We start from the raw sequence: 13213 nt of genomic DNA on the forward strand, positions 1-13213 counted from the left end.
TTCACTATATCGACCCGCCCTGAGGCTGGGTTTCTGGTCGGGCAACCCTAAAGCACGACAAATGGTCCTCGAAAGAGGTGGCGCTTAAGCCATTTGTTCGGAAAGGTGGGACGATTGGGCAGACTGATTCCGTAGCAACGTCGTGCGCGCTACATTGGGCGCAAAAATGTAGCGCGTGCCAAACGTACCTACGTATCTGTCTGCTATAGCGTTTCCCGGATCACTGAACAAGCGATTTAAGCGCCACCTCTTATGAGGACCGCTTGTCACGTTCAAGGTTGCCCGACAAGAAACCCAACCCCAGGGCGGGTTAGTTTTATTTAAAGTTTGGAGGAAACGAAACGGCAGACGCAAAAGCCGAAGGGTACTCCGTCTCGCGGGACGACACCAAACAATACGCAAAGAGTCCGACACCAATTAACCGAAAATTTGCACCAACTCGTGGTTCTCATCACTGGCAGAGTCCTAAAAACCAACCAAACAATAAGCCAGCTTCTAAAACCAGAGTGGGGACTGTTTTCCCGAGCAGTCCGACCCGGAGTAAACAACAAAAAAAAACTAAAAGGAACGAACGCGAAACATGAGACCCTTCAACGAGACAACTATCGAAATATCACTTCAAATCACTTAAACATTCGCTTAGGGGACACACAATCTAATTTTACATTTATTCCAAAACTACACTTATTTTGCTAATCCTACATTTCTAATATCGGTTCAGGGCCCTAGCATGTGCGGGTGGAAATTTTTGTACTAGCTATAATATCTGCCTTTGCTCAAGCTTTTGCTTACCCTGCGCAGGGAATTTAGGCGTTTACTCACAGTCTATTCGCTGACCATCTCACGCTGCGGCTTTCGATGCGCACTCACACCATCAAGCTTCGACGACTGCTGGTGCCGCGCTGCTTGCTCCAAATACGACGAAGGCCGTTCGGTACTGACGCGGCGGTTTCGCGCTTTCTAGCGCCGACGATGTTGTTGAGGTCCTAGGAGGGATTGATGGTAACTGCTGGTAGTGTCGGACCTCCGGACAGCGTACCAGCAACAAATTACGGATCTACGAGTCCGGCTGACGGCGTTTAGTGATGCCGCATTACGCACGTGGCGACGCTTCTTTGTGCGGGTTTTTACTGCAACGGACGCAATTCCTCAGCAAACGTGGATGCAGAGTGTGGTGGCAGGAGGTGGGATGATCTTTGCTGGCGGTGCGGTAGTAGCTTCGCCAGGCGCAAAATCTGCAATTAAAAGCCGTCGCACGGCTTTTCTTTTTCTCGCACTTGCCCGCAAAGTCTCCGCACATTCAACGTTTCTCCTAACTGCGCTAGCCCTCGGAACGAAATCACGATACTACAAGCACACTCTGTCTTCTTCCACTGAACAAATTGAAATCATTGAACAGGGAAACTATGAATCCTCAGATTAACGAGTTTTGGGTTTTTGAAACCGGAAATTACATTACGAACTCATTTGGTACCGATCGGGATCGAACCACATCTCGTTTCCCCTTTGGTATTTTGCATCTAACCATTTCATCCACCCAAATTTTAGTGATCTTCGGGTCCAACAGTTGGGGAAACAAGAACATGACAAATAAGTCGGCACCTCGTATCGCCTGTAAGTTCAACGTCCGCGCTATAGCTAAGAGAAAACGTCATGGAGAGAAACGTCGTTTGGCTTGCACGCAAGCAGAACATTTGTTCTAGCCGCCCGGTATTCATTCTTCATCATAGGAGATGGAAGAAGTGAACAACCTATCTTTACAGCAGGGCACGGGAGTTACTGAGTAGGAAGCTATTTTAAAATCTGATACACGTGATCGCTACAAACCAACGGAATGTTATTTAGGAGAAATAAAGCATTCTTACTGTGCATGTTTACTGATTCAATACTTTAATAAACTGGCCAATAACGACGCCGGCCACGACCATGGCTGTTCTACCGAGGAAGGGAAGGAATGTTAGTTCGACACTCGCTTTGGCCAGAGACCGAGACTACCTCTGCATCTCTACGAGAATCATGGGAAAGGAATTGTGTTAGTAGGTAAGGAAATAGATCAGGATATGTCTTGGTAGACAATACGATCTGGGCACTACGCCCTTTAACACTGTTTAACATACGATCGGGGAGCAGAACGAGAAAAAGAATGAGAAAAAGTGGCAAAACTTTGGGGTCCCAGGAAACCCCTGGCGAAGATTTTTTTTAAAAAAAAAGCCGGAACTGGGCCTCACAGTCCAAAACCAAAGCTTGTGTTTTTTCGGGATAGATTTTCTTCAACATAAACCAAACATCGTAGTTTAACACAGCTTTTTAATGTTTTTATAACAAGTTAAATTCAAAATGTTATCCTGAGGATACGAATTTCTTAGAATTCGCTAATAAAAGAAACAATTTCACTAAATTCTCCAGTTTTCTATCATTTAGATAATTCAGTGACAAGCCAGCCATCGAGCTTGTCATTGAATAAGACCGCAATTGTGTAAAAAATTTTAACGATCATTTTTTGTACTCTAATATATCTAAATTTTCAAAAAGCTGGATCTTACTCTTCTTTTCCAAAAATTGCGTAAAACAATTTTTGTTAAAGATTTGCGGCTACATTTTGATTAATTTCCGCAATCATCACTAAGGAGTGTCGTCTTGCAGATCTCTGAGTAGAAACAGTTGTACAAACGCCAGAGGTTGAACTGGAAGAGCGATGTTCTCTTGCGAAATGTTTAATTCAACCGTATTGCTGGTATTTCGGGACAACATTTTATACAATACTAGCTAGTACCCATCGCGCATTGCTGCGACTTTCAACGAAATAGGAGGAAAACACAATTTCTTCCGAAGCGCCATCTGGCGGGCAGATAATCCCTGACCAATAGCACACAAACACGCTCGATAACAAATTCCTACTATGTATAAAATTTGTATTTGTATTTGTATTTCATTATACTTGCAGAGTAATGGATCACCCTTATAAAATTTATACAATCTGTTTACACGTTGCTCACACCACATTCTTTTTCATACTAAATAAAAAAAAATATTTGTAAACTATAATCTAAAAACAGACATGTGAACCCTATTCCACTATTTGTCGCTCATTTCACTCGAGTTAGTTCCCTTCATTTAGCCAGGCCATACATTCACGACGGAATCTTGCTATTGAATTGAGAGATTTTATTCGGATTGGAAGCAGATTCCACTGGATAATTGCACGAACGAAAAAAGTGCCGTTGTAATGAGAAGAGTTATGAGGTATAAGAGCAAAGTGGCGGATTCTAGTGCTTCTGAAAGGTTGCAACTTGTCAAGGAGGTAGTTTGGACCATTGTGTATAATATTATATAAAGTGACATAGCATCGATATTGGAAAAAGCTATAAAAAGAACATCCCAACAGTTGCCGCTGTAAGTGGGTTATGCTAGCAAATCTAGATAGATTGTAAACCCACCGAACACAATGGTTCAATGATACTCTTAATCGATTATAGGAAGCAGCTGAAGCATTCAAAATCAATTCCAAACCATAAGAAAAATAGGGTAACAGAAGTGATTTAAACAGCTTAAGTTTGGTAGAAACATGAAGCATTCCCGCTGTAAGTCTCAAGTGTAGCAATCCTGCATAGATGCGCCCACACTGAACATTTATTTGAGAGTCCCATTCAAGGTTTGATTGGAATATCACACCTAGATTGCGAGCTTTGGCAACGTATTCTATTTTTTCATTGTGGATAATTATATCTGGTAACACGGTACGAATCTGCCTTCTGGAAATAAACATGACTTTAGTTTTCGACGAATTAATGGGAAGCACCAATCCAAAATGTTTTTGAAATCCAAATTGATAAGTTTGGCTAAGTCCTCTAAGTTGGAATCAGTTGAGCAGATGTACAGTTGTACATCATCTGCGAATATATGAATTAAGCAGAATTTTAGAACTGAAGGCAAATCGTTTATGAACAACGAGAATAAGAGCGGTCCTAGAACGGATCCCTGAGGTACGCCTGATAAAATGTTAATTGGACTTGATAGACTTCCACCTATTTCTACTGCTTGTGTACGTGAATTCAAATATGACTTGATAAGAGAAACAGCATCACGACTGAAACCAAACTGATATGATAGTTTCCGAAGCAATTTGACGTGAGATACTCTATCAAAAGCTTTAGAGAAATCTATCAAAAGCAAAAAGGCAACACCTTTTTTATCGATACACTGGTGTATATCATCATGTACTTTAAGAAGCGCCCAGGTGGTACTGTGTCCAGATCTGAAACCAGACTGGTACGGACTGAGAAGATTAAACCGTTGAATATAGGCTTGCACTTGAGTTTTCAAAATAACTTCAAATGCTTTGGACAGTGAACATAAAATGCTGATTGGACGGAGATTATTCAAGCTAGATCCGGCAGGTTTTTTTCGTACCGGAATTATTTTAGCGGTCTTCCATGCTCGAGGGAATTTAGCAGTTGAAATGAATAAATTGAAAAGGTACGTTATTGGGGTGAGGATATACGGTAAAATGACCTTTATAAACCTTAGTGGGATATTATCTATACCGATGGCATTTGAAGTTATCGAAAAAATAGCATTAGAGACTTCCAGCTCATTGCACGGCGTGAATAGAAAACAATTAGAATTTGATGGTGGTATAGATTCAGGTTCAGGATCTTGTGTAAAGTTGTCACCAAAAATGCGTTAATTTCGTCTGCAGTGTTGTCGAACTTTGCACAGTTCTTCGTGCCACCAGTAACGCTTAGATTTTTGAGTTTCATCCAAAGCTCTTTACTTGAATTAGATGATTCTAAGTTAGAGGTCGTATAGTTCGATTTAGCTTTATTAACGAGTTGAGTTACTTTATTACGAAGTCTTTTGAACTGGACCTGGTCAACAATTCTTTTACTAGAAGTCCATAGGCGATATGCAGTATCTCTGGCAATCATTGCATTCAAGATTTCGTTATTGAACCATGGAGCATTGGATTTAGGTCGAGGAGCTCGCAATGGTACGAAGCTATCATAGAGTTGAACAATATGACTATTGAAGAAATCGAGAGCTAAATCAGAATCGGTTATACTATAAAGTAAAGACCAATTTATAATATTCAAGGCGTCTTGTAATGCCAGGAAATTGATTCGATTATAGTCTCTATACATGTTAGAACGGTTGTTACTGTTGCGAGTTATATTGAGAGATGCAAAAATCATATCATGATGGGAGAAACCAGGGGCTGACACTTGGTTAAAATTCAGAACAAAGTTTATGTCATTTCTTATCAATAGGTCTAATAATGAGCTTCCACCGGGATAAAAGTGGGTAGGTTCATTGTTAATGCAAAATAAATTATCTAGAACTTCACAGAGACGAGCAGTTTGGTGCTAACTTTTTTCAAATTTGTATTAAAATCACCTGTCACAACAATCTTTTCATAATCAAGTGACAATTCGGAGAGTTTCTGATCAAGGATATTAGAGCAATCGACCTCTGGAGGAGAATAGACTACACCTAGAAGAAATTTATCGTTATTCACACGAACTTCAATAAATAAATATTCAGTTCGGTCACCATCACCCTGACCCGCATGATTTCCAGAACCAGCAATTACTTTGCAATTCAGATCAAATTTATGCTAAATGCAGATTCCTCCACCTTACGGCAATCGGTTAAGCCTTTTGGGAGTCCAATATACAATATACATATACATACAAACATTGAGATTTATATAGATAGATAGATAGATAGATGTAAATATAATAACTGCTCGACTGAGTAAAATCGTTTGACAGTCTTACCTTTGTTGAGTGGCTTCAGAGTCACATTTGTGTATTTGTAACGCAACAAGAAAATAAATATTGAGCCACCCTATGACGTTTTTATCTGCCCTAATCAACAGTCAATTTGATTTTCAAGATTTTTTAATTTCAAAAAACAAAGTCAGTGTACCAAAATTACTTGAAAAAAACTTATTTGGTCAACGAAATAAAAAAAAATTGTGCCACCCTAACAAACAGTTAATTTTATTTCATATATTTTCCGATGTCAATAATGTATTAAACTTACCAAAACTACTTGAAACCACCTTTTTATATCCATTAGAAAGTGGCGATTGTGGTCTACAATCTCTTCTATACCGGGCAACACTATGGTATGCGGTGTGTCATGTTCTCAATCCATATTAATTTGATTTCTAAATATCATTTGTCAAATACACATGAAGGTGAAACTAGAAATACATCAGATTTGGTATTTCAAATCTTTATTTTGAGTTATTTACAGGTTTGTAGGTAATATACATCGCTTTGTTTGAGCTTCAACAAATATTTCAGCCGCGTTAGGGGACAACACTTCATATGCGACCGTTTGTGTTCATTTTGGTGTTGTACCCTAACGCAGCGTTCGCAGCGGTCGTGAAAAAATTCCTAAAAACTCGAAAATCTAAGTATACAGTATTGTTCTGTGGCTATCGATGATCAAATTTCTAGAGCAAATAGATGCTCTAAAGGTTGAGACAGAGCAAGTTTTTGATAAACACAATTGTAGGTTGAACAATCAATTTTTTGCTCTGTTGTCCCTTAACGCGACATTTTCACCCCTCAGAAAGAAAGGACAACCTGAAAACATCAAATCCATAACATGAATGTTGTGTTAGGACTTTTAAAGTATTTAATTAAGTTCAGGATTTTTCAAACGACGAGCTGTTAACAGTTGCATGATGCGTGCAAACGTTGTCCCCTGACGCTGGAATGTGTCTAAAGTTTTTAATCCAGTGCAGTAAAGAGCTTTAGGCTTTCTCGCAGGCGATTTGAACTACTTGTGAGTTGAACTTACCTGCTGTTTATGTTTGTTGTTGTCATTTTTGCCACTCTTCCAATTTTACTTCCGCCTTCTCCTTTCCTTCCGCTCAGGACACGGCAAGGCACGAATACATTCTGATTTCTCAAGAGGCATTATGGAATTGAGTCTATCCAACTCAACCCTTCTCAAAATTTGCCTTGAGTCAAGAAGGTCCCTAGACTAGTGAACAATTATCACCCATAACAAATTTCAACCAATAATCGTGCCTAAATTTGGCTATTTCTGGTAGATTTCACCTGAAATTGCCCCAATACAATCCGTGTGTTCATGAATGAGAAAGACATGATTGCACATCTAGGTGAATAGAAACAGGGTTTTAATTAAACTACCATACAGTATGTTTAAACCTGTATGGAGCTAAAAAGCTACCTGGCATAATATCTGATAGGACCCAAATACATTATTCATACATCTTCCATAAAATTTTACGAAGTTGGCAACCATTTTGCTTCACTGACCTTCTTCGGTATTAGTGTCAAGCATGCGGCAGCCAATTCTTATCCGCTTCAGTCCTTGTTGTCTTCTGTCACTATAGATTATCTCATTTGACCCCGAAGCGTTTCGCAGCTGAGCTGAATACACCACACATACACACACAGTAGCCCTCGTTCGAGAGGAAAATTGTCACAAATCATGATAGGTAGGTAGGTTGGTTTTTTTTTTTTCAACCGGAAGCTGCTAAAATACAATATGAACCGTAGTTGGCCACTGTTTGTCCGGTTTGGCCTGCAACAACGCAACCGAATTGTTGGCACTTTCCAACCCAGGGCAATAAATTGCAGTGACATTTTAAATGCTCCCTCAGGAATGCCCTTAATGTGACGTTATCTACCTATCCATGGCCCCATGGAGGTGGTGCGATGGACGCAGGGCATTTATAAATCAACTGCATTGCAAGGTGCTTGTTCCATTTTGGAAATGCGTACTAAATTATGAAGGTGATCATGATACGAAAAGCATATCTAGCTTGTTTTACATTTACACTCTTCCATTCGCGCTTTTGGATGACATAAAATATGTAGGTTGCCGATTTTTTGACAGTTTGAATACGTACTCATTATTTAGCCCAAACTCATAAATTACACGAAACGCTCGCCCATATCGGGAACATTTTCCAACTACCTGCTTCATTTGAAGCTTATGCAAATATGAGTTAGAGCTCCGCATACAAAAGTACGGTGAAGAAATTTTAAAGCGGAATGTTAAGTACGCTTGAAGCATTTTTTTCAAGTTGTTCTTGCAATGTGCGATATTTTCCTGAATTTAAACCAACAGCATCGATGAAATAACAAAAATGGTAATCTACTCATTATTTCGCTTCAACAGCTTCGTTTTCAGTGATAAGTTATCTGACACATGTCAACTGACGTAGTGCGCTTTACAATGTCACGTGACCTTTAATATGCTCGAAGACAAAACTGTAATTAATTCTCACGAAAAATTAAGACCATCAAGGAATCCCCAAAGCGATAAGTTCGATAAGCTTCATTACCACTCGATTGAATCTTCTAAAACTTATAACATTGTTTTAAGAGACGGTACGTCGTTTTTTTGTATCCCCCTAGGAAAACTTTCCAGCGTTGAAACAAGCGGGTAGAAGGAAAAAATGTAGATATGAAAAACGTTTAAAAAAGTTTTGCTCAATATTTTCGCCAATCATCTCTTCCTTCGTTTTGCATTTTTTTTTACTCAGGGAATGAATAAATATTAATAGGTGCGCATCCTGCTGGTAAATGCAGGGGTGTGGCTAAAAGGCGTAATAAATTTGTTCCCTAAACTTAATAAAAATAGATACCCGTGCTGTTCCTGCCCCGCACAATTTTCGTGTATCGGTGAGTGCTTCAGCGCGGGGAAAGCTCCACTGCACACAACAGCGACTCGTAATCGTCCTCACTGCGATAGTACCCACTTCTATGCTGAACCCGAAGGCAAACAAGGCCAAAGAGGCTGCGAAGCTCCTAGCGAGCAGTTATGATTGCACAAGAAGCACCTTATTTTAATACTATTATAAGTAATAATTCGCGTGCTGGCGTGCCTTTGGGGTCTTCGTAAATATGAGCCCTTGAGAAGCGGGATGGATAACAAATTTTGGTACCGATGACGAAGAGGCAGGACTGGGTGCTTTAAATATTCATAGCAGGCAAATATTGATCCTGATCAAATTTCAAGGTTCTACACAAAGTCCTAGTGATCCCATCCCGGGGACTCACCTTGGCAGCAAAACAGGACGCTACGTTCCCGGGCAGCGATGTGGAACAGTTCCATTATCGAGAAGAAATATGCATTTTAATTTATTCTAATGGCAATCGTTTTCCTTTCTGGAAAGCCTTACCGGCAGAGATTGATTATATATTTCCCGTACAGCAGCGTGGTAGCTACGTTCTTCGCCTGTTTGTAAAACTGGGATGCTTTCACATACATATATTCTATTGGCAGGGAAAATACGGAACCAATTAATTGTACTTCATCCCACGTTCTTAGCTTTCCATTTTTTTTCCTTCCAGATCCTACTACTGCGACTGCTATCCGGGCTTCAGTGGCATCGATTGTGGCTATGGACCGCTCTGCAAGGATTCGCATATCTGTGAGAACGGAGGCACGTGCAAGTAAGTTTTCCATTTGCGCCGGATCGGTAGATTTAGTTTGATTTTTTTTTCAATTTGCCTACAATCGGCTGGTTGTTGATGGGAAAATTATGGAAAGTTCTAATTTATTGCCCGGTGAAAGTTTCTGTCTCTACCAAGCTATGCGTCGTGTTAATAGGATTGAGCTGAATTCCGCGGAGAATGAAACGGACTGTTCTGCATTTCAGGGAAAAAATAGCATTGCGATGGTAGACGAGAATAATGTAGGAATACCGACGGGGACATCATCTATCACAAAGCAATTAATCACTTAGACACGCTGGGAGTTATATATTATGTAGAAGCAGCGAGAGCGAATTCTAGCCTAATGTTGCTCAAGGACGTTCCCGATGTCACCGGTTATCAATGTCTTAGACGATTTTTTGCTTTTGGGACAGACAAATACTATTATTATATGTCAATGGATTCTGACAGCCAATCGTGTCAGTAATGTATCTTTGATTTGACATAACATTACGTCACAATTAGGATGTGACCTTCATTCCAAAATAGTCAATCAAAACACTGCATAATGGGCACTTGAATTGATAGCTTTGAAAATCGATCGCTATCACAAGATTACAATTTAAAAAAAAACGTCACTTGAGCAGTAAGATTCTGTTTTGTTACTTTGGTTTTTTTGCATGCTCCGATTTTGGCAACAATTTTGTTGTTCAGAGTAAGTCTTTTAAAAATGTATAATATATATTTAGTTTTAACATTTGATAACACATTCGACTCTATTTTCAAACATGAGTGTCATACTTAGAGTGTTGTATGTCAAACCATCAAACCATATTTCGACACGAGCTTCTTTTTCATAAACATTTGGGGGTAGTCACGGAAAAAAAATTGTTCCCAAAATCGTGAATAAAGTACCAGATAACGCAGTGAAGGTGTCAGATGACGAAGCAGTTTTTTCCCAAAATTATATATCGCCAGATTTCTTAAACATTAAATTAAAATATACCCTATTTCGCTAAAAGTAAAGTTTAGGATAACAATGTCTAAGTTTATAAATATTCTAAATTAATATTATCCTAAAATAGTAAGTGGCAACAAGATTAATTTGATCCTATATATACTAAACATGCGTGAATTTATAACTTAGGCTAAACTAAACTAAGCTAAACTAAACGGATAAACGCTTAGAGTGAGCAGAAAGGATTTGTCACTAAAGATCCATTTGGAGAGGTAAATTACCATCGAACAGCCAAGAAATCATTACAATTTGTATGTATTACAGTAGGTACCAGTTGAGGTTAGGTTGAGCTCTACTAAGAGGGACGTATGAGATCGATTCTCATCTCATCTAAAGCCATATCACTATAATTTGTAAGTAGAACTTACTGTTGAACTTGTACATCTATACCTAAATAAATAAAATTTCAGCTACAGCTGATCATCACACTACAACAGTATTTACGATCTGCTACGAGAAACAGTGGGGCACACGTTACTTGAAGTAACATACTGTAGAAATTATACAGTCGACGGTAACGTACCACCGCCTGTATGAATCCCCAACCTAACCCGGCAGGTTTCGATGGACTGTCTAGCGACAGCCTCGACGTGCAATGCGCACAATGTGGAAATAAATACCACCTAATCGGAGTAACCGATCGAAGCCACATCGCAGGCTGGACTTGTAATGAGTGCCATAGCCAACATCCAGACGAGAAAATTATCGAACGTAATCAACTCGATACAATAGCACTGAAGGAGCTGGAAGAGCAACAAGCTATGCGCAGAAGACATTGGCAACGCGAAAAGGAACTGGAACGACAACGTCTTAAAGAAGAAGAGGAAATGGAAAGGGTGTTTCTAAAGGAAAAATACGAAATGATACGAACCTGTGGACAACAACAGGATACCGCCGCGAGTGTGCACAGTCGAGCAACCCAACATCAACAATCAGTGGCTGACTGGGTAATAAAATCGGTTTCACTACCAGAACCGTTTCCATACAGTAACACCGAATCACTGCGAAGTTCGAAGATAACGCCTCCACATACACAACATCCCTATGTCCAGAAATCGGCAACAAACATGTTGCCAGTACAAGAAACGACGCCACAAGTCTGCCCATCGACACAGCAACTTGCTGCGCGACATGTGATGCCTCGTGACCTGCCGATATTCTACGGCGATGCAGAGGACTGGCCACTATTTATAAGTCAGTTTCACAACTCAACTGAATCATGCGGTTACAGCAATGCCGAAAATTTGATCCGCCTTCAGCGTTGTTTACGAGGTCGCGCATTAGAATCAGTTAAAAGCCGGCTACTATTGCCTACATCAGTGCCACGAGTAATGGAAACTCTGGAAATGCTTTTCGGTCGTCCTGCGCTATTAATTGAAACACTAATGGAAAAAGTCGAGCACTGTCCGACACCGAAGGCTGAACGACTGGAAACTATAATCGACTTTGGAATTACCGTGCAAGGCCTCTACGATCACCTTGAAGCAGCAAATCAACTAGCTCATATTCAGAGCCCAGCACTACTGCAAAAACTTGAAGACAAGCTACCAGGTTCCATGAGACTAGAATGGGCTCTAGTCAAATTTGATCTTGACACACCAACACTGAAGCATTTCAGCGATTATTTAATGCGATTAGTTAGGGCTGCAAGCCAAGTTGCTCGTGTGGGTGAGTCCAGCAAGCGTGATCGAGGAGATAAGACCAGATCAGACAAATTTTTGCTAAACGCACACTCAGAATCTTCATATAGTCAATTGGCAAACGAAACCGATGTAGACGTAACAACTATTCATGACACCAAGGCTATTATTGTCACAGATGCAAGGTCATGTGCCGTATGCAAGCAAGGAGGGCACCGTGTCAAGGATTGCCATAGCTTTAAATCAATGGATTGCGATACGCGCTGGAAAACAGTTCATTCATTGAGACTGTGCCGTAGTTGTCTCAATGGACACGGTAGGAAACCCTGTTTCTCATTAACCCGTTGTGGCGTTGATGGATGTCAGTATCGCCATCATCCCCTGCTACATTCCGTTTCCAAACTGAACGAAACGTCAGTTACAGACCTCGCGACTGCCGAGAGTCATACACACAGCCGAGGGTCACCGTTTCTATTTAGAATACTGCCTGTCACACTCTATGGTAAAACTGGCACTATCGACACATACGCTTTCTTAGACGATGGATCGGATACTACCCTAGTTGAGAGTTCTCTTGCAGATGAATTGAGAATTAGCGGAGTCGTCCGACCCTTGATGCTGATGTGGACAGGAAATGTGAAACGAAATGAATCGGATTCGCAGATTATCGATGTGCGCATCTCGGAACGTGGGAAACAAAAGACATTCTCCATGAATGCCAGAACTGTAAGCGAATTAAAACTACCACAGCAAACATTGCAATTAGAAAAGCTGGTTAATCGTTACCCTCACTAAAGAGACCTACCAATATCGAGTTATGAGCGTGCAGTTCCACGAATACTTATTGGAGTAAATAATTCACATCTGTCCGTATCACTGAAATCAAGGGAAGGTCGAAGAAACGAACCAGTGGCAATCAAAACTCGGCTCGGCTGGGGAGTTTACGGTGGACACGGTGAATCCGATCACCATTCGGTTCTTCACATATGTGAAGGCAACGCATGTGAAAGAGAACGAGAGTTTGATACAATAATTAAAACTTATTTCGAGCAAGAAGATTCAGGTTGCAAGGTACCGATTTTATTGGACTCTAACGAGGAGAGGAGAGCAAAGATTATTTTGGAGCA

The 13213-nt window shown here is 40.3% G+C and overlaps 1 protein-coding gene across 1 annotated transcript in view; it reads left to right on the forward strand.

Annotated features, from left to right (window-relative positions):
• LOC131679305 (uncharacterized) overlaps nt 1–13213 on the forward strand; it is a 615352-nt gene that overhangs the window by 37804 nt on the left and 564335 nt on the right. Inside the window, exon 2 of the mRNA XM_058960013.1 lies at nt 9345–9446. Coding sequence (XP_058815996.1) covers nt 9345–9446 — 102 coding nt within the window. The remainder of the gene's footprint in view (nt 1–9344; nt 9447–13213) is intronic.

Source organism: Topomyia yanbarensis, chromosome 2 (assembly GCF_030247195.1).
Source record: "Topomyia yanbarensis strain Yona2022 chromosome 2, ASM3024719v1, whole genome shotgun sequence".
Lineage (NCBI taxonomy): Eukaryota > Metazoa > Arthropoda > Insecta > Diptera > Culicidae > Topomyia > Topomyia yanbarensis.